The sequence below is a fragment of the Meles meles genome, chromosome 12 (genome assembly GCF_922984935.1).
Source record: "Meles meles chromosome 12, mMelMel3.1 paternal haplotype, whole genome shotgun sequence".
In the NCBI taxonomy this organism is placed as follows: Eukaryota; Metazoa; Chordata; class Mammalia; order Carnivora; family Mustelidae; genus Meles; species Meles meles.
This window is the reverse complement of record NC_060077.1, coordinates 30,076,078-30,100,520: the sequence shown is the minus strand read 5'-3', so window position 1 is coordinate 30,100,520 and position 24,443 is coordinate 30,076,078. Positions and strand designations below refer to the sequence as shown.

Sequence of the window (24,443 nt, the reverse complement as noted above, 5' to 3'; positions counted from 1 at the left end):
ACACCCCTGCCTTCCCACGAATAGGCAGGCCCCCAACAGCCATATTGCAGAGGCCCAGCAGGTGGTGGGGTGCCGCCTCCATCCAGGGGTGGCCTGAGCGAGGCCAGCCGGTCGCTAGGTCTCAGTTTCCACACCTCCATGCTGGTGTGTCATGGAGGACTATAGGAACTCAGTGCGTGTGCTTTCTAAGGGTGCCATCCTACAACTAGACTCCAAATCAGGCTGAGGTCCACCGTCCTCTTTAATGTTGGACTAGACGGTATACAGGTGGGGAGTGCGGCCTGGGGCAAGGGTAGGCCACAGTCCTGGGTGAGAGGCCTAGGGAAGACTTGGTGGGGGCGGGGGTGGTGAGGGGCAGGGCCGCAAGGGGCTCTGGGAGAAGGCTCAGGCCCCGCAGTCATCCATCTTCCAGGCTGTCCCCACCTCTTGCAGCCCCAGACTGACCCTCCGCCACAGGGTCCAGATCCTGGTCCCAAGGCCAAGATCAGGCCTGGGCACACACTGGTGCAGGGGCCGGATTGCAGCTCTCAGGAGCAGTCTCCTCAGTAGCCTGAGGCCTCCCCACCTTTCCTCGAGTCCGCTGCAGCGTACACACAGGCCCCGTCCTGGAACACTGCCTGGACCACATTCAGGAAAAAGGGATTCCTGGTGTGGTTGTGGCCCCTGGCCTGGAGCCCTTTCTGCACCTCCTGGAGGGGAGAGAAGGCCAGTGCACAGGTGAAGACAGCTTAGCTCTACCTGCTGAGGGCCTAGGGCCCAGGCAGAGATCTGAGTCCCAACTGAGAAGGAGAACTTGGCATCAGTGGTGGTGAGGATGGGAGGACACTGGCTGTAGCCTCGTCTGGAGGGCCTGGAGTCCGTGACCTCCCACAGTAAGTCCCAGTGGAGAAGCCAGGCTCTGGGGAGCATGGCAGAGAGAACATCACCCAGGCCAGAAGGAGCTAGAGATGCAAGACCATTTCTGGCTTGGATCTAAGGACACCATGGGGAGGACCCTATATAAGGAGGAGAAGCATCTCAGAGTCCGAGAGTCCTTAGTCTCCAGGCCCCAGGACCAAGGTTCTCAGGGATTGCACACTCCCGTGGAGTAAAGCTTCCTCACTCTATGGTCCTCAGTGCTCCAAGGGCCACGGGAGGCAGCCTTGACACCAAGAGCCCCTCGCCACAGACGAGGCAGCTTTGAGGACCTTAAACCCCAACTGGCTAAACAGACCCCAGGCATGAAGCTCAAAGCCTTCAAAAGCTGCCAGACTTTTAAAATTAGATCTTAGCAAGGCGGGGAGCCTGGGTGGCTCAGTGGGTTAAAGCCTCTGCCTTTGGCTCAGGTCATGATCTCAAGGTCCTGGGATTGAGCCCCACATTGGGCTGTCTGCTCAGTGAGGGGCCTGCTTCCCCCCCCCTCTCTCTCTGCCTGCCTCTGTGCCTACTTGAGATCTCTGCCTGTCAAATAAATAAATAAAATCTTTAAAAAAAAAAAAAAAAGACCTTAGCAAAGGGCATCTCCCAGCCCAGAGAAGAAGGTGACTATGTGTTGGGGCAGGGGTGTGGGGGCAGGGAGTCGGATGAGAGAATTTAGCTCTGGGGACCTGCTTGTGAGGGGGGAAACCCAAGAAATATTCATAAGGACCAGCACTAATGCAACCCCAGGCCTCAGAAGGAAATGACTACTACTCTTACAAATAAACTCACACATGAAAGCTACAAGCCCCACAAGGAAACAGATCACCATGAAAGAGAGTCTGCAAGGCCATAGCCGGGAAGACTAGCATCTGGAGAGAACAGAACAGAGCAGAGACCAAGGGGCAGAGGTGCCTGACCTGGGAGAAGCATGGATGACACCCTGTTCTCTGTCTCAGGGGCCGCAAGACTGGCCTGGTGCCTCCCCGACTGAGCTTCTGAACGGATGGCCCCAGAAGAGGAAGTGTGCCCAGCTGAAGATACTCAGTGGCTGAGATCCCACTGAGGGCTTTGAGCAACATGCACCGAGGCATCAGTCCTGGCGGTGGCAGGGACAGCGGCCTTACCTGGCTGAAGGTGGGCTCATACTCCACATGGCCCTTGCTGTTGACGTGCAGGATAGGAGCAGCAATGGCAGTTCTAAGGTCAAAGCCAAGCCACAGCTTGTTTATGATGGCCTGGGGGAGAGAAGGAGAACACAGGAGGGGAGGGAGGGGACACTGACCACAGCCACCGTACACCAGCCCCTTCCTTCCCCCGACCAGGAGTGGGGATGTTCCAGCCAGGTGCTCCCCAACTCACCTGGGCCACAGCAGAGATGATGAGCTCCCCACCGGCCCCACCGATCACCAGCTTTGACCCCCGGGCTGTGTTGACCAAGATGGAGGGAACCATGGACGATGGAGGCCGCTCACCTGGAACTAGAGGCCAGGTGGGTGTCACCCACACCCTCGCCTGCAGCCAGCACCCTCCCGACGTCCCCCCACCTGCCTCCATCTGTGTCTCCATTCCCTGCTGTGCACCCTGGGGCTGGCCCAGGGGCTGCCTCGCGCCACCTGGCCTGCCCACTTGCCCTCTTCCCACCAGTGGGGTCCTCAGGCTCACCGGGTTGGGGGGTGACTTGGGAGCCCAGGGGACGCCTCCAGCATAGGTCCAGAAGCTCATTATTGAGGAGGATGCCCGTGCGTGGTGAGTACAGCATTGCTCCAAAGCTGCAGGTGGGGTCGGATCTGGGCTTGGAGCTCCAGGCTTCAGGCTCCCATCCTGGAACGCGTGCCTGACCCCCCTCATGCAAGTGACAGCCCGCTAGCACCCTGGGGCCGCTACTCTCTCCCTGGCACTGCCCCCAAAGATCCCCCTAAACCCCCCGTCAGGACGTCCTTCTGGGTAAACCTCGTCCCCGAGCAAGTCCTGGCTCAGGGCCACCCGTCAGCAGCCTTCCAGCCAGAGAAGACAGGACTGTGGCCCCTCTGATGGAAAGGAGGCAGCGAAGGGAAAAGCAAGGTACTGCCCTCTGGACACAAGCAAGGGGAGACTGGGGGCTTGTAAGACCTGCTGAGGGAGCAAAGGAGGGGGCCCTGGGGTCAGTCAGGCACATACGGCGTGTTGATGGTGCTGGTGGCTGCCACAGCACTGCCGTCCTCCCCCAGCACAGACACATGCGACGTGCCCATCTGGCGGCCCCACGTCCCAGCCAGGTTGTAGTGGCTGAGCTGGTGGTCTCCCCGAGCGTCGATCTGCTGGCGGATCTGCTGGGCCAAAGCCTCTCCCAGCAGGTCCTGGGAAACGTTCTGGGGTGGCCGGGCAGGTGGCAAGGTCAGTGAGGAGCCGGAGGGCCCACAGAGAAGAGGGTCCCTTGAGAGGCTCTCCCCAGTCTGTCTTCCTCCAGCCCAAGCTACCCCCAGACCCTGCCCATCCTCCAGGTTCTCTGAATTATGGTGCCAACACTGTCCCTCTAGTACTTGCCACTCAGGGGTCCCTTCTAGTCTGCAGACCCGCCTCACCCTCCCTGCCCTGGGCCACTGCCAGGCCGTCCTGTCCTGAAACTCTGTACGCGCTCCTTCAACCTCACCCAGTCAGACTCTGGGGGTCCAGGGACAGCCTCATGTTCCCTTCATGCAGAGCCCTGGGGGCCGGGAAGTGGGATCTCCAGTGGCCACAGGCCACCTCACCTGGATATCCAAGTGGCTGCGGGGGTCCCACAGCCGCCACCTCTGTCCCCCAGCAAACTTGAGCGTCTCCACGAGGTGATGGTACAAGTTCACCCTCCCCTCGGACTTGGCCACCGACTCCGAGGAGAAGTTGAACCCTGGGGAGGGGATGGGCGCAGGTCGGGGTCACCCCGTGTCGTGGGTAGACTGTTGGCCCCCCTCAAAAAAGATTCATCCATGTCCTAATCCCCAGAACCTGTGAATACTACCTTATAGGGCAAAGGAGTGAATTTTACCTTATATGGCAAAATGTGTGATTAAGTTAAGGATCTTGAGAAGAGCAGATTATCCTGGATTATCCGGAGGGCTCTAAATGTAATCACACAATTAAATGTAATCGTATAAAACAGGCACACAGAGAAGAGGAGGCTGTGTGAGCAGAGGGAGAGACACGGGTGCCGCCACAGCCTGGGAATGCTGGCAGCCACCAAGAGCTGGAGGAGACAAAGAACACGTTGTCCCCCAGAGTCCCCGGAGGAAACACAGATCAGCTGACACCTTGATTTTGGACTTCTGGCCTCCAGAACTAGGAGAAAATAAATTTCTGTTGCTTTAAGCCACAAGTCCATCACGGTAGTCTCTAGGAACTGACACAGTCAGCGGCGGGTCACCCCAAACCTGGGCACGGCTGGGACCCCCCCACCTCCATGTGCCATCCTGCAGGCACCTTCAGCCAGGGAGCACACGCTGGCCAGGCCGCTCACCACCTGCGGGCCAGGACTCCCTGGGTGGATGACCTCGGACCCTTCAGCAAAGCCCCACTGTGTGGACTGCGCCGGAGACCAGCTCTAGGGCATAACATCCTGACCCATTTCCATTTGGTGTCTGAGGAGGGGCTGAGCCGGAAGAGCAAGGCTGCCCCAAGCTCCAGCTGGGCTCGGAGATGCCAGTGGGGCAGGACTCTGGGTGGGACGGAGGGGGAGTCTCACCTTTGAGCACATTGAGAACAAGGCTGAGAATCGCACCTCCTGCAGGCGGTGGCGGTGAGTACAGGGTGTAGTCCCCCAGGGGCATCTCTAGGGCATCCACTACCTCTGGCTGGAACGATGCCAGGTCCTGCAGGGTCAGCCTGCTGCCTGAGGTGAGACGGAAGAGACCCCAGGACGGAGAAACTGAGGCAGAGTGACAGTTGCTGATCCCAGGTCATGTGGTGAGACTCCCCACATCAACCTAGTCTCTCAGAACACTAGGGGTGATGGAGGGTCTGCGGGCAGTGCCGTCAGGGCTGGGCCCTAGAGCCAGGTGAGGGATGGATGGAAGGAGGCCAGAGGCAGGCAGGGTGGTGGGAAGAGGATGGGAAGGTGAGAGGAAGTTGGCCTCTGACAGATTGTGAGTGTGGCCAGCTCCAGGCCCAGAAACCCACTGTGACCCCCTATAGCCACCACTAATTCGCTGATTTATGGGGCTCTGCTCCCCAAGGGCCCTGACCACAGGGTCCTTGAGGCCAGCAGTGGGCAGGCCTGGACACATGGCCTTCCTGAGTCCTGGGAGCAGCTGACATTCCGGCAGGCTTGCAGAAGGGCCTGCCCTCACCCCTAGCACCCAGAGCCCTACTCTTTCTCTGGCAGGGCCGGGGGCTCTGGGACTTCGGCGCACGCAGCTGACCTTCATTGGCAATGTCCTCCAGCAGCGTCTGGCCCAGCGTCCCTGTGTAGAAGGCATCTGCACCCTCCGTGGCCACGGTTTCCAGGGTGGCGGCCAGTGCGGGCCAGGTGAATGGGTCCTGAGCCCTCAGGGGTTCTGTGCCGTTGAAAAAGAGCTGCCTGGGGAGTTGGGGGCAGCCTCAGGGTGGGGCCGGGCCCCGGAAGGCAGCCACACTCCTGCAGGGGTTCTTGTGGTTTCCTTGGGACCCTATAGGGAGGCAGTCCTGGTCCGGGGTCCTGAGGAGCTAGTGTAGACATCAGGGGAGATGGCTCCTCTAGGCTTGGGGGGGCTGGAGTCTCTCACCTCGCTCATCACCCTGGTTGGGGGAGGACACGCTCCCTACATGGGCCCGGGACCCCCCTGGGAAGACATGGTCAGTGGGCTGGCATGGACATGGTGGGGGTGGAGAAGGACAGGGCCAGAGGGCAGTGGCAGAGCCCAAATCCACATCCTGTAGTCCCATCACTTGGATGTAAACTTCTGGCCTGAGCCCCTCTGATTATATTCTAGCTCAAAGGTCTGTCAACAGGGACAGCAAAGCACTGGCCTTCCCGGCCTTCAGGCCCCTGATACCCGCACAGGGTCAACCTTCAAGTTCAGGGAGGGGCTGGTTGGATCAGGGGTGGGAGCAAGGCAGACGGGCCAGAGCCTGAACCCAGGAGCTGAGCGGGAGTCCGGGGAGCCCCTGAGGCAGTGCTCACCTCAGGGATGTCTTGTATAAGGAAGGCCGCAGGAAGTCGCTCTGCAGGAACTGACTGAGGATGAAGGGCATACGGTAGTCCCCTCGGAGCAGGGAGATGGTGGGCCTGAAGAGCTGTGCCCAGGGCAGGCGGCCGTGGCGGCGGTGGGCCTCAGCGTAGCCACGGAGCTCCCCTGGCACTCCGATCCACTGGGCCCCTGCAAGGCCCAGTGATGTCATGTCCCTGCCCTCAGCCCCGTAGCCTTCTGCAGGGGTTCTCCACCACCCCACACTCGCCCCACCCACTTGGTCCCCCTAGCATGGCAGCCGGAATGAGCTTTCTGGAGCCCACACCTGACTTTATCACTCCCTGCTCCACTCCCCACCCAACCACGCCGTGGCTCCCCACTGACTTCCCTCTGGACCCGGTCCAAACTGGCCCCAGGACTTCCCACCCCACCCACAACCCCATTTCCACTGAACCTTCCAGGCCTTTGCTAGTGTGGTCCCTGTGCTTGGATTACCACTCCCTACTCAGAAAGCCCTGTCCCAGGAAGACTCTCAACTCTGGGGGTCAGGACCTCCAGGGGGGCTCCCTTGGCACCAGGGTGCCACAGCCTGTCCACAAAGCCCCTTCAGGGGAGGGTTCTGGTGAGCCTCAGTGGCCTGGTAGGATGAGAGGGTGGTCCCTCCAAGGGCCTCACCTGTGCCCAGTGGCTGGGCCTGCTCACACTGGTCCAGCAGACCCGGGACGTAGTTGGCGGGCACTGTCTCCCTGGCATTGATGACTTCCACCTTTCCTGGAGTTGGAGCAGGGCACGTGAGCACTCAGGGGCACTCCTGTGGCATCTAGGTCTCACCCCACACCATATCCTCCCCTCATATGCCCCTGGCTCTGTTCTAGGCCTGTTTCTCTCTTTGTACCTTGAACTCGACTCTGTGCTGTAGGGGCCAAGAGCAGGCGACCCCAAAATGGGCCACTTTGCCTTGAAGATTATTTTTGAGTTAAAAGTAATTAAAACCTAGCAGAATCCAGAAGAGTTTCTATCTCCCCCTACTACTGCCTGAAAGAATATAGACAGAAGGGGCGCCTGGGTGGCTCAGTGGGTTAAAGCCTCTGCCTTCAGCTCAGGTCATGATCTCATTGTCCTGGGATCAGACCCTGAGTCGGGATCTCTCCTCAGCGGGGAGCCTGCTTCCCCCTCTCTCGCTCTGCCTGCCTCTCTACCTACTTGTGATCTCTGCCTGTCAAATAAATAAATAATATCTTTAAAAAAAAAAAAAGAATGTAGACAGAAGACCTGCTCCAGGAAGAGAGCCATCACCATAGACAACTACAACAGGACACAAACTAGGTAGGAGAGACAGGGAAGGACCTTGCAAGGCCTTTGGTAAAAGTCCTCTGGGTCCCATTGTTTCCCAGTGGTCCCGCACACATTTGCTTAGCAAATGTTTACTCTTCTTTATCTTCCTGTGAATTGCATTCCTTCCCTTTGAAGTCCCAGACCCCTATCCCTTAGACAGCTAATTTGGTCTGTCTTTGGGATTTCCATGTCTATGTGGATTCCCCATACATAGGAAATTAAATTTGATTTTGTCCTGTTACTTTCCCTCCTGTCAATTTAATCCTTAGTCCAGCTAGAAGGACCTTGAAGGGCAGAAGAATTTCCTCCTCCCTGACAGTGCTCATATGGGCTGCAGTGGCTTTGCACAGACAAGGTGGGGGAAGTGGGGGGCACCAAGAGGACCCAGGAAGAGGTGTGGGTGCACAGCGAACACTTAGGATGTTTGTAAGCACTTCACTGTTAGCACTTGTGGACCAGCCCGCCCTCGCCATGGGGCTCCTCATATGAACTCACCCGTGGTTGCATTGTAGATGGTGAAGATGACCCCTCCGCCCAGGCCCATGCTCTGAGGGTTGACGACTCCGCTGCAGACCAGAGCTGCGATGGTGGCATCCACAGGTGAGCCCTGCTGCTGGAGAATGGCTCTACGGAACATGACACAGAATAAGAGGTCTGGCTCCCTGGCCCCAGCCTCCCAACATGGGCTTCCTCAGCTGGCATTTACCAGGGAATGGTGACAGGTGGGTGACCATCTGCAGCCACCAAACTCTGGTCAGAGACTACATTGGGCTGCCCCCTCAAGTCCAGCTGCTCGCAGGTCCATAGGCCCCTACAGACTGCAAATCATAATGGCATTTACACTCCCCCTTGCCTTACATAAGGTACTTCTCAGTTTGTGCAGTGCTTTGGCGGCCATTGCTCCCTAGTCCCTCCCAGCAGCCGTGACTCACTTGCCTGGGCCAGAGCTCCCAGTTCCCAGCAGTCCAGGAGCCCAGCCTAGGCAGCTCTCACTCAGCATCCCACTGGGGATACCACAGGTCCCAATCCTTTTAAGACTGGACTTTTTCAGGTGATCCCAGGAGCTTGCCCTGCCACCAGGGGCCTGCACTAATGGGTTCCCCAGCCCCTCCTGGGGCTCCAGTGTCTGTGGGAATGTTCTCTGGTCTCAGTCTCCCACCTGTCCGTGGGCACCAAGGGGTAGGCCTTTTAGCTCCAAGGGTCTAGTCAGACTGGCCTATGTTGAGGAAATGACCTTGTTCCTAGGGCACGGCCCTGAGCAGTTCACTGGAGGCCGCCCCTTCTGAACACTAAGGAATCCTCCCCAACACTTCCAGGAAGCGAGCATTTAAACCAATTACAGATGGGGAAACCAAGGCCCAGAGAGGGAGTGGACCTGGTTCCCCTCCCCCACCCCATAGGACCTCTGATCCCGGGACCCTCCCTCAGCTAGGACACTTTAGCCTGACACCCCCCCTCCAACCCTGGGCTCACAAGCTCCCCTGAGCCAATGTCCTTGCTCTGGGCCCACCCATGGGCACACATGGCTACAGCATGGACATGCAGAATGTTGGACCGGGGAAAGGGGTGGAAGCCAGCAGCATGACACAACGAAGATGGTCACATCCAGGCAGGGAGAAACACAGATGCTTCACAAAATTAAAACACCACAAACAAAAACAAAAGACAACTGGAAAACTATTAAACAAAAAAAAAACAACAACCACCTCCCGTCACAAAAGCCTTATGTCACCTGACCCATTGTTCCCGGCTTCTGGAAGTGCTTTCTGCATTCGGCTTCCAGGCCCCCACCACTGCCTGCCACCATGCTCTGGTTTCTCCCCACTTCCCTCACCTCATGCTGTTGGGGGCCTCAGGCTCAGTATTCCGTCCTTGTGCACCTGTTTCTTCTCCCAGATGAGCTGATCTAGGCTCAGGGCTCAAAAGGCAACTCTATTCTGATGATCCCCAAGTTTTATCTCCAGCTTAGACCTCTCCCCTAAACCCCAGACACAACCCCAGCCCTCCACAAGATACCTCCTTTGGGTGTCTAAGGAGCATTTCTTTTTTTGTTTTATTTGGTTTGGGTTTGTTTCTTTCTTTCTTAAGTTTTTATTTGAGGTATATCACTTTTTTTTAAGATTTTATTTATTTGACAGAGAGAAACACAGAGAGAGAGGGAACACAAGCAGGGGGACTGGGAGAGGGAGAGGCAGGCTTCCCACGGAGCAGGGAGCCCGATGCGGGGCTGGAACACAGGACCCCAGGATCATGACGTGAGCTGAAGGCAGATGCTTAATGGCTGAGCCACCCAGGCGCCGAGGCATTTCACTCTTAACATGACCTAAACTCCACTTCCTTCCTTCTCACCGCTGCCCCCCAAAATGGCTCCCTTTCTACCTTCGCTATCTTAGAAAAGGACACAACCATTCACCCCTTTGCTTAGGCCGTGAACACTGGAGCCACTCTTGGTTGGTCACTTTCTTTCATCCCCAGATCCAGGCCACAGGCATCTCTTACTGGGTTATTGCAACGATCTCCTCCTTGGTCCCCAACATCTGCCATCCCCCTTCTGTTTTAACAAAATCATCTGTCAAAATGTAAATCAGACATCCCTGTAATGGGAAACAAAATCATTTAGATTAAATTTCCCACAGACCACTAGAAGATCCAGACAAAGGGAAAACATCCACTTTAGCATCACGGGGGTGAGGGGCGGCAATAGCGCCTGGATGGCTCAGTCCGTTGAACGTCTGCCCTTGGCTCTGGTCATGATCTCAGTGTCTTGGGATCTAGCCCTGCAGCGGGCTCTGCGGGAGCCTGCTTTTCTCTCTCTCCCTCCGCGCTCCCCCACCCCTGCTCATGTCCTTTCTCTCTCAAATAAATAAATAATCTTAAAAAAAAAAAAGGGCATCACAGGCAGGGAAGAAGTGCAGCCCTAGACACAGAGGAGTCTGGCATTTGGAGATAGCTTTCCCTCCTCAAAATGTTTGCCAGTTCTGAAAGAAGGGGCCAAGAAGCCACATAGTGCTTTTGGCATCATTGTGTGGCCAGAGCCTGGGTGTGCTAGTGAACCAGACTTGCGATGGGTTGTCCTCACTCTGGGGGTAAAATGAGAAACGGGCCAGCCCTGACAAGCCCAGTGGCCCAGCTTCAAATCATCAACTTTCAGTCAAATGGAATTAAAGTCATTCCAGAATGTTGGTATCCTGGACCTCATATTATTTCTAACAATTATCTTGAACAATTTTCAACACACTCTGCAAAGGCTGACTTCAAAATAGCCAAGCAAACAAGGCAGTAATAATACAACATAAACAAAGCCCAAGAGAAAGCACAAACAATAGGAGAAAGAAAGAGACCCATGGGACCTCCAGATTATGAAATTGTCTGACCACAGATTTTAAATAACTACATTTGAGGATATAAAAGACAAGATGAAGGATTTCCCCAGAGAAATGGCAAGGATAGAACATGGAATTAGGAGCTCAATGCTAACCGTGCATTAACAAGAGATTGAACACAAAAAATTTTTAAAAGATTTTTATTTATTTATTTGAGTGAGAGGGAGTGAGAGAGCATGAGCAGGGAGGAGTGGCAGAGGCAGAGGGAGAAGCAGAGGCCCCACTGAGCAGGAAGCCCCCTGTGGGGCTCTATCCCAGGATCCTGGGATCATGACCTGAGCGTGAGTGAAAAGTGGCCAAGGGAAGGCATGGTGCCAAAGAGTTCTGGATCCTGAGAACTCTCAAAATGAATAAACCAACGTTCTCCTTCAGGGCAGAGGGAGCTGCCCTGATGAGAAGCTGCTTTAGTACAAGCAAACTGAACAGGACTGGAACCACAGAGGCAAAGAAAAGAGAAAACAGTTATCAGAAGGTAGGAGACCGTATGTATTTCCAATCATTTTGCAGAAACAGGAGAAGGAATTCAAGAGCCATGAACTGATAAAAACTATTTTGACCCGCCTTCCAGCCTGAACTGATAAAAACTATTTTGACCCGCCTTCCAGCCTAAAAGTATAGGAAATTTCATCTTGCTTGAACATGAACCAAAAAACATGTTGAAGTCACACCCCATACCAGAAAGACAAGCTTACAAATCAGATGTAAACAGCAACTTAATATTTCAGGATGTGTCAAAATCAGTTAAAAGGATTACAGAGGCAAGGAAGGGGCGGCAGACATCAGAATTAGAAAAACTGCACATGAAGAGATTGGAAAAGAGGAATTAAAAAACAAAATTATAGGGATGCCTGGGTGGCTCAGTCAGTTGAGTGTCCACCTTCAGCTCAGGTTGTGATCTAGGGTCCTGGGATCGAGCCCCGCATCGGGCTCTCTGCTCGGCGGAGAGCCTGCTTCACTCTCTCTCTCTGCCTGCCTCTCTGCCTACTTGTTTGTTTTTTTTTTTCAAAGATTTTATTTATTTATTTGACAGAGAGAGATCACAAGTAGACAGAGAGGCAGGCAGAGAGAGAGGGGAAAGCAGGCATCCTGCCGAGCAGAGAGCCCGATGCGGGACTCGATCCCAGGACCCTGAGATCATGACCTGAGCCGTAGGCAGCGGCTTAACCCACTGAGCCACCCAGGCGCCCTCTCTGCCTACTTGTGATCTCTCTCTCTCTGTCAAATAAATAAATAAAATCTTAAAAAAAAAAAAAAGAAATGAAGGCTGAACAAAGATAAACACAGAGCAAATATCTACAGAGGTTCCTTAAAAGAAAGAGAAGATGAAAGGGGGAAATTTTTAAAAAATCTTTATTTATTTGACAGAGAGAGATCACAAGTAGACAGAGAGGCAGGCAGAGAGAGAGAGAGGGAAGCAGGCTCGCCGCTGAGCAGAGAGCCCGATGTGGGACTCGATCCCAGAACCCTGAGATCATGACCTGAGCCGAAGGCAGCGGCCTAACCCACTGAGCCACCCAGGCGCCCGAAAGGGGGAAATTTTTTAATGAAAAAGAGATTTTAAAATACAAAAGATGGGCAAGAATATCAAACATACATTTAATAGGAGTCCCAAGATGGAAATCCAAATCTTTGGGACAGAATGAATAATAAACAATATAATTCAAGATAACTTCCCTGATTTAAAGAGAAAAAAAAAACATAAAATTTACTCTGTATTGAAAAGGGCATCTCATTACATAGGAAAATCAATTCAGAATAGCCAACACTGAGGTATATTCTAATAAACCTATCAGACTTTATTAACAAAATTTTGGGGGCATCTAGATAAAAAGATTAACTCTCTTACAAGAGAAAGAAAGTAAGATTGTCATCAGACTTTACTACACCAATGCTTTGTGCCAGGAATGAGGAAGAGTTATAATCAACACATTCAAGGAAAGAAAATGTGAACCAATGATTTTATATCCAGCTAAACTGATCATTACCTACAAAGGCCACGAACTGTTTGTTATGAACATGCAAGAACTCAGTGAATATTTTCAGCATGAAAATTTTCTGAAGAATCTTATAGAGAACAGACTTCAGACAACCAAAATAATGGGAAAGATTCTGACATGAGTGAGAGTAGGAATTAAATATATAATTACCCATAGATCTCAGACTAAAAATAATAGTTATTCTGGAAACAGGATAGCAGTGTAATGCTTATTTTTTCTGAAAATGGAGGCACAGTACAACCATAAAAATGGAGTGGGGATTTTGTTTTGAGGACATGACTGTTGTCTTTGACTTATGGGCCAGTCAATGGCAGGTTAAAAAAAATACTCTGGTTTACAGGCCCCAGTACTGATAAAAGCAAAGGTGCCTGTGTTATTGCACATGAAACCAGATGTTTGGTTGTGTTAAACGAACCAATGAAAATTTTCCTTTTAATGATTGTCTGGACAGAAAACTCATTTGGTGGAAAGAGAGAAAATTAACTGAAAACATAGTAGAAACAGCTTTAGCTATTATAGGTGGCAAGGTCTGTTGTGTGTATTAAAAAAAAAAAGGAGGATGGGAGTGCGAATGGGAGGCTATGTAAGAAGTAGAATATGGTTATTGATTGACTGCTAGATATTAACTGAGAGTAAAAAGATATCCCATGTCCCTTTATATCCTCTTAGGAAAGAAGGGGAACAGGGGAAAGAAGAGTTTTCTAGGTAGTTTCAATATCATTCATAGTAGGGAAGTCTCTAAGTCTAATGGGATAGATGTAGAGAGAGAGATTTTTATTTTAAGGAATTGGTTCATGTTATTGCAGAAGCTGGCAAGTTCAAAATCTGTAGGGCAGGCCATGAGGATAGAAACTTACATGGGATTTTTTTTTTTACCTTTTAATTTTATTTATTTCAGAGAGAGAGAAAAAGAGAGAGAGGGAAAGAATGAATGGGGTGGGGGGGGGAAGCAGGCTCCCCACTGAGCAGAGAACCTGATGCCGGTCTCCATCCAAAGACCCTGGGATCATGACCAGAGCTGAGGTCTTAACCGAGCTTAACTGACTGAGCCACACAGGCACCCCCAGATGGGATTTTTATGTCATAGATTTGAGGCAGAATTCCTTCTCTGATAAACCTGTTTTTGCTTTTCAGACCTTCAACTGATTGGATGTGGCCCACCCGCATTTGGGGTAATGTTTTATTAAAGTCAGCTGAATGAAATGTTAATCACATCTACAAAATACCCTCAGAGCAAATTCTAGACTAGTATTTGACCAAACGACTAGGCACCATAGCCTAGTTTAACCATCAGAGGAGCAAACAAAGGATAGTCCAAAAAAGCAGAAGAATTAAAAGTACCATAATTATATATCTAATATTATAACTGCATATATAACATACAATAAAGATATCAACAGAAATATAATAACCATTACAGCAAAAATACAAAGCCTTTCTTGATATCAAAAGCTATGACAAAAAAGAGAAAACAAGTGATATATTTGCTTGTTTTTCAAACAGAAACACAGAAATAATTGCAAAGACAAAGGAAAGATGGTAGGGTTATGGACACTGGGGAGGGTATGTGCTATGGTGAGTGCTGTGAAGTGTGTAAACCTGGCGATTCACAGACCTGTACCCCTGGGGCTAATAATACATTATATGTTTATTTAAAAAATAAATAAAAATAAAATAAAATAAAAAATAAAGGAAAGAGCAAAAAAGAAAATGAAAAGAAAGATATGTAAATTTAAAAAAAAAACAGGAAAAAAAGAAATTAGAGACCAGTGAAAATTATTCCCTCTAAAAGACTAAGTAGGAACAGGATGAAGGTGATGTGAATGAGATCATTGGGGATATCTTTTTAACATGTATAGTCAAAAATAAAATTAAAACAAAAAGGAAACCCTAAAACTGAATACAAACTGAAAAAAAAAATAAGCTAATGGTATATTGAACTGATAACCACACAGGAAAAATAATTTAATTTCACCATACATCTTTTTATAGAATATAGCCTCAGGACAATAAAACAAAACAAACAACAAGAACAACAAACCTGCAAAGACATCTCAGATTTCACTTAGTAGACTTGTTGTTCATAGTGGTCTTGTTGAAGTAATTTTGAAACTATTTTGTGGTTATTGGGAAGAGAGCCAATATGTAAATATACTAACACTGATGGGAATTTCTTTGACCATAGTAGAAGAGACACACAGTGTCAGACAGAGGAAGATGGGAAGAAGCCTATGGTCATAGATCTCAGCTGGAGGTCTTGGTATAGACTCAAGATATTTGCACATTTCTTCTGCTTCCATTCATGGACACAATGTAGAAGCAATGTCTTCCCTGTCTCAGTGAACATCCTAGCCCTCAGATCTTGGTTTCTGAAATACCATATTCTACTGATTCCTGATTTCAGATCTGGCTGAGGGAATGTACAAGTAGATCTTGGAACATTTTGGGCAGGAAGTCAAGAAAATTTTCTAAGACTAATGAGTTTGTGTAAAAGAATATAGTTGCTGGCTTAGAGTGGCTCCCATTGGTCAAATTTGTGACAACTTGGGGATCAGAAAGAAGAATGGGGATGGATTGTAACATATCGAAATGAAAAAATCCTTGAGTCAATAGTGATATTCAAGAACATCTAGTTTGGGGGTGCCTGGGTGGCTCAGACTGTTGGGCATCTGCCTTCAGCTCAGGTTATGATCCCAGGGTCCTGGGATCGAGCCCCGCATTGGTCTCTCTGCTCCGCAGGAAGTCTGCTTCTCCCTCTCCCCCAGCTTGTGTTTCCTCTCTCACTGTGTCTCTCTCTGTCAAATAAATAAATAAAATCTTTAAAAAAAAAAAAAGAACATCTAGGTTGGGGAGGAGGGGATCTTTTTGACAGAAGAATACGAACTCATGAATGCTGAAGAAATGACAGGTTTAGAAATCATCTTTTTGCAAACACGAATTTATTCAGACAAAGACCAAAATAGATGCTAAAACATGGGGTCAAGTGTTGTTTGAAAAAAGGATATTCACCCTGGTCTCAAAGTATCATACCGTATGTTACTAATTTAATAAAGAAAATGATAGCCTTACAATGCAGAGATCTAGAAGATACCACCTTCACGAAGTGATCCCACTTAGCATCACTAATGATGGGAGAGCTTTCGTGTTGAACCAGAATCTGATAATGAGGAAATAATCAGACAAACCAAGATTGTGAAGCAAGGCTGTGATTCAAGTGGACAGGCTTCTTTAAAAATGTTAATGTTATAATGCACTTGGCTGGCTCAGTTGGTTAGGCAGCTTACTCCTAATTTCCATTCCCAGGTCATGATCTCGGGGTCCTGGGATCGAGCCCCACATCAGGCTCCAAGCAAAACGGGCAGTCTGCTTGAGATTCTCTTTTACCTCACTCTCTGCCCCTCCCCCCACTCACACGCTCTCTAAATCAATCAATCAATCAATCAATTTTTAAAAGCTGTTAATGTCATAGAAGATTAGTTTGTATGTTAAGAAACAAGGGATGGGGCACCTGTGTGGTTCAGTTGTTAAGTGTCTGCCTTCAGCTCAGGTCATGATCCTAGGGTCCTGGAATCAAGCCCCACATCAGGCTCCCTGATCTGTGGGAAGCCTGTTCTCTCTCTCCCATTTTCCCTGCTTGTGTTCCCTCTCTCGCTGTGTCTCTTTCTGTCAAAAATAAAATAATAAAATAAAATAAAATCTTTTAAAAAAGAAGCAGGAAATAGTTCTAGATTAAAGGAGACTTTAAAAAATGATGATCACTGATTGGATACTGGATCTAAAGAGATAAATAAATAGAAGATCGATGATAGATAATAGGTGACAGGTTTATTGAATCAACTGGAAAAATTTGAATTGGATGAAGTATCAAATACTATTACATCAAGGTCAAGTTTCTGGAGGGTGATAATGGTATCAATGTTATATAGGAGAATGATCTTATTCATAGTAGATATGTACTTAAGTATTTAGGGATAAAGTGCGATGATTAATGCAACTTTTAAAAAATGTAGATAGATAACATATGGAGAGAGAGAAAGAAAAGGTGAAACATTAACAATTGGTGAACCTAAGTGAAGTATAAGTGGGCATTCTTTCTCTTTTTCTGTGGGTTTAAAACTTTTTCAAGATAAAAACAGGGGCACCTGGGTGGCTCAGTCAGTTAAGCATCAGACTCTTGATTTCAGCTCAGGTCGTGGTCTCAGGGTCGTGGGATAGAGCCCTACATTGGGCTCTGCACTCTGCTGAGAATACTTGAGATTCTCTCTCCCTTTCCCACTGTCCCTCCAGCTCATGCTCTCTCTCTCTCAAATAAATATATAAATCTTTAAAAACATAAAAATATAAGCATTGAGGGGTGCCGGGGTGGCTCAGTGGGTTAAGCCTCTGCCTTCATCTTGGGTCATGATCTCAGGGTCCTGGGATCAAGCCCTGTGTTAGACTCTCTGCTCAGCAGGGAGCCTGCTTCTCTCTCTATCTCTGCCTGCTGTTCTGCTTACTTGTGATCTCTCTCTCTGTCAAATAAATAATACATATACATATGTGTTATATATATAAGATTTTATATACATATATAATATATATACATATGTATTATATATATATATACATACATATATATATATATATAAGCATTGAGGGGGGAAATAGCCAAAACAATAGCACAAAATTTTGTGAAATGCAGCTAAACATGTGATTCTTGATCCCAGGGTCATGAGTTTGAGCCCTACATTGAGTATAGAGTTTATTTTTTAAAAAAAGACCCCAGCTCAGGGAGGTTGAATCACATGCCCTGTATCGTGCATCTGGTGAGTGGGAACTCCAGCCCAAGTGGTCCTGAGCCAGGGCCATTGTGCCTATGAATGCGTATAACAGAGTACAAGTCAGTGGGCCTTGTGGATGCGTGAGGGGCATACAAGCTTCGCTACCTGCAGGATCCTTCATCAAATAGGAACACAGCACCTACTGTCTGCAATGCAGCCATTGTCCTGGGGGCAAGGGGTAACCAGATGGTCAAAGTCCTTGCCTTTGTGGTGGCTGAGACAGAGGATCAGCAAATCCATGCCTAATGTTGAGGGCTTATGATTCTTGGCCATTCAAATATCCTCTATAATGAAGTTTCTGTTAAAATTTTTTGTCCACTTTCCTATCAGGTTTTACATCAAATGCATACAAATGCAAATTTTACATCAAATGCATTTCTGCATTACCAAGACAATCAAATAATTTTTCTATCTCCTAAGTTATGTTAAACCAGCCTTGCATTCCAACTGCATGATACAGGGCACAGGATTCAACCTCCCTGAGCCTGTTTTTTTGTTTTGCTTTGTTTTTTAAGTGAACTCTATACCCGACATGGGGCTCAAACTCATGATCCCAAGATCAAGAGTCATACGCTCTACCGAGCCATCCAGGCACCCTGAACCTTTTTGGCTGTGAGTGGGAGGAGTCCTAGTCAGCAGAGAGCTGCGTGCAGAACAGTCACGGATTTCTGCCACGTCTGTCCCCAGGGAACCAAGGGGCTGCTGTCACACACCCAGCCAGGTAGGCACACGGCCACATGTGGGTGCACAGTGTCCAGGCACACGGGCTGTTTCCATAGTTATGGCCCCAGAGGGGAGGAAATGCAGTAATTTCCTGGGGAACTGGCCAGGAGTCCAGAGAACCACGAGGGTCATAGGAGCTGGGGCGGAAGGAAGGGGTGGGGTCACACCCTAACCCCTATGAGCCTTCCCTCACAGTAGGCTCCCTGCTCTGACTCTGGGCCCTAACTCGGGGTTCTGAGATGCTGACCCACATCCCATCCAAGCCAATGTAACAGTTAACGGTCAGGCAGCTGACATCGAGGGAGTGCCTCCTACCAGCAAGGCAAGCTTCACGCACCCCACCCCCACCCCCATGAGGGAAGTGTTGGCATGAGTCCCGGTTCACAGGTGGGGAAACTGAGGCTCAAAGGTTGCAATCACTTGCCAGAGTCCCTGCTCTCCTCTGCACTAAGAGCATGACCCCCCAGACCACTGGATGGGGCTGGAGCAGCTGATAAGATCCAGCTCTCAGGACCCATCCCCATCCCCAGCTTTGCAGCCCAGACTCCAATGTTCTGGAGGGGTCTGGACACCACCATCCTCTTCTTCTTCTTCCTTTTTTTTAATTAAAAAAAATTTTTTGAAAGATTTCACCCATTTATTTTTCAGAGAGAAATAGAGAGCAAGCACAAACAGGGGGAGGGGCAAAGGGAGAAGCAGGCTCCCCACTGAGCAGGGATCCTGATGCGTGGCTCGATCCCAGGACCCCAGGATCACGCCCGGAGCCAAAGGCAAATGCTTAAGTGACTGAGCCATTCAGGCGTCCCCCAAATATTTATTTATTTGAGAGAAAGAGAGAGCACAAGTAGAGAGTAGCAGAGGGAGAGGCAGAAGCAGGCTCCCAGGAAGCCGGATGCAGGGCTGGATCCCAGGCGCCTGAGGTCATGACCTGACCTGAAGGCAGATGCTTAACGGACTGAGCCACCCAGGTGCCCCCCCCACCCATCGTCTTCTACAACCAGTCCCTTTACGAGTAAAGTTCTGGCTTTTACAGGCCTGCTAGAGGCTGGGCAGGCATTTGGATCCAGGATAGGTGATGGAGGTCTCTGGGAGGACCCCACCCCTCCAGCAGCTCGGGACTGTTTCCACCCCTGCAGAGGCAGCAGAGGACAGTCCCAGCTGGGCCTGCTCACTCTGTGACACCAGGCAGCTCCCTTCTGTACAGACCTAGTTTCCTTATAAATCAAGTTCAGCAATGAATCCTATGCATTCTGGGAAAAGCAGTGAATCGTCCCACTGAGGAGGGGAGGTATTTCCGAGTGGCCACAGCAGACACATGTCACAAACCTAAAAGCCACCACTACCCTGAAGCTCACGCAGTCTCCCTAAAAGACGAGCACTTACTCAGAGCCTCAGAACACCCAGTTTGCACACAAGCTTAACACGCTGGGATATAGTGCTGGAAGATCATAGACTAGAGAGCAAGGGACCTCGCTGTCACAGTGGGTCTATTCATTCCTCATGGTGCTGGGTCCTCACTCATGCCAACCTAAGAACCCTCCCCCAGGGACACCTAGGTGACTCAGTCAGTTAAGGGTTTGCCTTAGGCTCAGGTCATGATCCTGGAGTCCCAGGATCAAATCCCACATCAGGCTCCCCGCTCAGTGGGGAGTCAAAATCTTAAAAAACAAAAACTAAAACAAAACAAAAACCTCCCCCAGGAGCTCTGGCTGCAGCAGAAGGCCCAACCCCAAAGGAGTAAACCTGGTGCTTGTCGGGAAGGAGAAGTTTGGGTCTGGGAGGCCCTGCTGGAGAGAAGGGACAGTGATGGGGAAGTGGGGGGACAGTGGGGAGGAAGGAAGTTGGGCTTCAGACTGCCAGCTCCCTTCAGAGCCTGCAGCAGCATGCCCAGGAGCCCTCAAGGGGAGGGATCTTGGCCAGGAGGACCCCAGCCCAGTCAGGGTCTCCTGTTCCATGTTCCACATCAGCTGGGGCCAGCTCCAGGCTCCCTCCCACTCCGGGCTTCTTAAAACAAGAACAGGAAGTGGAGAGTGCCTTTCAACAAACACACAAAACACAGGGGGAGAAACCACATCCTCTCTCCTCACCAAGGAAACTTGCAGAGGGCATCATGGGCTCTGAGCAGAGATCCCCCAACACTGACCCTCACACGCACAGCCAGACATGCCATACAGATCCCCCTCAAAGTCTCCGGGAGCTACAATGGGCCCAGCCCTCCCATAGGGAAAGGTGGCAGTGGCCCCCACTGCGGGGCGCCACATCCCCATCAGGTGTCTCTGGGGCCTGAAGCCCCAGACCCTGTTTGCCTCTTTACAACTCTAGGTTCTGGCGGGCTCGGCACCTCTGCATGCTCTCCAGAGCACGGGGCGGGGAGGAGAGGCCCCTGGGGAGACCATGCCGCTGGAACGGCCACCCTCATCCTCAAAGGAGCCCTGAGGGAGGGGAAAGAGGACCAGGTCAGGAGAGACAGGTGGACAGACAAAGGGAGGAAGGAACGAAGGAGGAAGCGAATAAATGAAACAGAAGGTTAAAGCTTGGAGGAATGGGGAAGCCAAAACAAAGGTGGCATGGAATGCCACCTGGGCGAGGACTTGGCCACGCTGCCCCTTGCTCCGGGACTGTCCCCTCGGCTTACAAAGCACTTCTGATCCTGACAATGATCCACGAGGCAGTTATTCCAGGAAGTTATTCCCAGCCAGCAGGGAAGGGGATGACTGCTTGGGCTTCTCACTAGCCTGGGCTGGGGGCCAAGAGCCAGGAGGGGTGTCCTGCTGTGTTCTGCCCCGGTGGGCAGCGGAAGCCTTCCATGGGCTGGGCTTCCTGGAAAAGGGTTGGAAAACACCAGCTGGGGCCCCTCTCTAACACCTACCTTGCCCTGGCCCCAAACATCCAGCAGTCCCTGGCTGGGCCTCAGGCCCATACATCAGAAGGGGAGGCAGTGGGGGACACGGTGCTGGCCAGGGCAGGTTTCCCAGGTTCTGGGCCCGGGTGAGAAACTGGCCCTGGGCAGCACTGAGTGTACACTGACAGGCCAGGGCTTGTCCACGCTTCTGGGGAAAAAAACCCCAGCCTTGGAGAACAGCTGTGGTTTCTCTAAATGGCCAAGCACCAGTCATCAGGGTCAGCCTGGGACAGACCGGTGACACTGTGATGGTGCCCTCTCCGGGGCTCCTGAGCCCCGGAACTAGGAAGAGACTCACACACCACATCTGTCAATAGCCCCAAACCCCCTTCTGTCTCATGTGCACACCAGCCTCTTGCTCTGTGGAAGGGTCCTGGGGCTGCTTCCTTGCTGGAAGTGCCCCCACTATGTGCACATGCACGAGCACACACACGCACACACACACACGCACACTTACACACACACCTTCTCCGCACTCTCACCACCAGTTACAGAGTCTCCAGGAGGGGCCAGCCACTGAGAACCACCCAGCTTCCACCCACCTCTTACTCACCGTCCAATGTCCGAGCAGACCTTGGAGTCAGCAGCAACCGCAGCGCGGCTAAAGGCCTGGGGGCCACAGCCAGTGTGGTGGCGAGAGAGGACCACGGCAGACACAATAATGGCCAGGGCCAGCCCCAACCCCAGGAGGACCATGCTGGCCGTGACCCTGCGGCCTTGGGCCATGGCTCTGAGGCCCGGAGTGGAGAGAGAAGGCAGGTGGACACACAGGTGGGTGGATGAATGGACAGATTTGCGGGTGATGGGACAGATGAACAGATGGAGGCCAGAGACAGACAAACGGATTGACAGGCTAGACAGCTGAACATAGGCTAGGAAGAGAAGGACGGTCAGAGAGACACTGGACAAAGACAGGATTGCAGACGGATGGACAGACAGGCTTACAGATGATTGGAGGCCCCCAGGCAGACTGATGGGCATACAGACCAGCCGCCAGCGGCGACGGGGCTGCTGTCCTGCTCAAGCGCCTGCTAGAGGAGAGCTGGCCGCCTGCCTGAACTTCCAGTTTTCAGCCCCTGTTCTTGGCCCTGGCAGGAGGCCAGGGAGCAGGGCGTTTATGGGGAGTTTTCCTCCCAGAGAGGAGCAAGCCACCACCGTTAACTCCCTCATTCCCACAGCCTGCCCAGGGCTATCCCACCCCACGTGCTTGGGGACTTGGCACCTCCCGCCCCCGAGGGAGCCAGGACAGCAGGACTCAGGCCTGCCCTGTCCCCTCCCCTGGATCCGCCGCAGAGGGACAAGGGGGCTGCATGGGCACCCCACCTCCTGCCTTCTTGGTGTGGTTGTGCCCAGCAAGATTGCCTCAGCATCCCCAGTGCCAGAGGACACTGAGGATGTCTGGGGCCCAGACGTGGGGCTGAAGAGGGCCAGAGTCAGAGGGATTGGGGGACCCAAGGCAATGTCACTCAGGATCCAGGTTCAAGTCCCAGCTCAGCCATGGCCTAGCCAGGAAACTGGGGTGACCAGGAGTGAGCTCAGCTTCCCGATCCACATCAAACACTCAGGACTACAAGACTTCTGTGTGAGGAAAGTAAACAGGGCCTACATCTGGCCCTCGGTGCCCACTGCCCACCAGACCACCCACCCCTGGGGCCTGCTGTCAGAATGCCACCATAGGCCTCCTGAGAGTGAGGCTGCCCTCCTGTCTGGGTCTCTGCACTTCCCTGGCTGTGTGTCCGCTTCCCTGTGTCCATCTGTGCAGGCTGTGACTCCTCTCCTGGGAACACTGGTCTGGATGCTCCCCTGCCTAGGCCTTGGAGTACCCAATGGGGAGACAATTGGGGGAGGGGGACCCATTGACGCCCTTCTTGACCAGGCTCAGTGGGAGCACAGGGTGCAGGGTCCAGGCTGGACTCCCACCTACTGCCCCCACTGCCCCCCTATATTCTCTGGCTTCCTCCCCAGCTGAGCATCGCCCACCCCAGGCCTCTCGACACCTCCTAGTACAACAGACAAGCCACCCACACAGCCACACAGCCTGCCAGGCCCCCGCCCGAACTCCTGGTCAGCCAGGCAGTCTCTCCAACAGGCCTGTTCCCACAGCTGCCCGGAGCGGGGGTGGGGTGGGGGGGTAGGGAGGGCTGTGGGCGCCTTCTTCTGTCCCCACTGTCCCCCATACCACAGTGACATGGCTCAACCCAGAAACAACGTGCATTGCTGGCACAGAGCCAGCCCGCCCTCTGGGAAGGCAGGGGCAGCAGACAGAGGGGTCTGGCGCGCTAAGAATGGAACATTCCCCCATCTCCACAGCCATCCTGATCAGGCTGAGGCCAGGAGGCAGGGACTGAAGGAGCAAAGTCCCAGGAGAGGAAAGAGTGTCATGCTAGGCCTGGCTAGAGGTATGGTTGGGCAGGCTGAGCTGGGAAAGGCCCTGAATATCCTTGCGCAGGAGACAATGGGAAGGAAAGAGAGGAAACCAAGTCCCCCTGAGCCTGAGCCCTCAGCTGAGCCTCACGGGGTCTGGGGAACTGTGTGTGCTCAGCCCATATGCAGGAACCCAAGGAGTTAACCTCCACCCGGAGCGAGACTAGCCCCTCCGGCCTCAGTCTTCTCTCCTGCAAATGGGGCCATGGCCTTTCCTCTAGGGCCAAAATGAAAGCTGAGGAGACTTGCACCTCCCACCAGCCAAGCCTCCATCCCATACCCAGGGGACCCCAGATGTACCACCCTTCCAAGCTCAGGGCCCAGACTCTGCAGACACAAAACTCTGTTTCCTCATGGGCACTTTAGAAACACCAAGTTTTCCGGCCTCCTGAAGGAGAACCCAGACTTGGGGTGGCCCCTGTGCCCCTGCCCTCAGAGGTCCCCACTTAGGCTCCCTGGTCAGGGGCATGGGTGGCCATCAGACTGTGACCCACCCTCTCCTGCCCCCCCGCCACCCTCCACGCCCCCCCCCCCCCCCCGCCAGCCTCTCAAAGCTCCTCAGTCAGATATCACATCCCATTAACAGCCCCCCCCCCCACCGCCCAGGGATGGCGGGAGGGGCTGGCGCCTGGGGGAGGAGGCGGGCTGCTGTGTCTCACTGGTCCCCTCCAGGCCCCTCTTTCTAGGCTGCACTCTCCAGCTGCCCACAGGTCCAAGCCCTAACCCTTGGGATCTGGGAACCTCTCCTGGCTCACTGTTCCCTGAGAACCAGGCCTCTTTCTGAAGCAGATCACAGCTTGGTTTTCATTCTGGGTTTGTGCTTGGAAAACCCCCCGAGC

The 24,443-nt window shown here is 52.0% G+C and overlaps 1 protein-coding gene across 2 annotated transcripts; it reads right to left on the bottom strand.

Annotated features, from left to right (window-relative positions):
• Positions 1-223: 223 nt before the first annotated feature.
• On the bottom strand, positions 224-24,000 carry GGT5 (gamma-glutamyltransferase 5). Of its 2 annotated transcripts, none has more exons than XM_046025779.1 (12): positions 21,734-24,000; positions 7,851-7,981; positions 6,696-6,791; positions 6,014-6,209; positions 5,274-5,431; positions 4,598-4,744; positions 3,630-3,766; positions 3,058-3,248; positions 2,563-2,669; positions 2,260-2,378; positions 2,025-2,135; positions 224-617 (listed from the first exon to the last, which is right to left on the bottom strand). In XM_046025779.1, exons 1-12 carry the CDS (start codon positions 22,159-22,161, stop codon positions 543-545), a joined length of 1,896 nt encoding a protein of 631 aa, XP_045881735.1. In that variant the 5' UTR covers positions 22,162-24,000; the 3' UTR covers positions 224-542. The 2 variants fall into 2 exon arrangements, with proteins under 2 accessions (XP_045881735.1, XP_045881734.1); XM_046025778.1 differs by having other exon boundaries at positions 224-689; positions 21,734-23,998.
• Between the last annotated feature and the right edge of the window lie 443 nt (positions 24,001-24,443).

What these genes read in the sequence shown, in the direction of transcription:
- GGT5 (XM_046025778.1), bottom strand. Translation starts at nt 22,161, where the DNA reads ATGCCCATCAGTCTGCCTGGGGGCCTCCAATCATCTGTAAGCCTGTCT. An exon ending in CATCTACAATGCAACCACGG is followed by an intron (nt 6,792 to 7,850) that starts GTGAGTTCATAT and finishes CTCCAACTCCAG; the next exon opens with GAAAGGTGGAAGTCATCAAT. An exon ending in CCAAGTCACCCCCCAACCCG is followed by an intron (nt 2,379 to 2,562) that starts GTGAGCCTGAGG and finishes CCTGGCCTCTAG; the next exon opens with TTCCAGGTGAGCGGCCTCCA.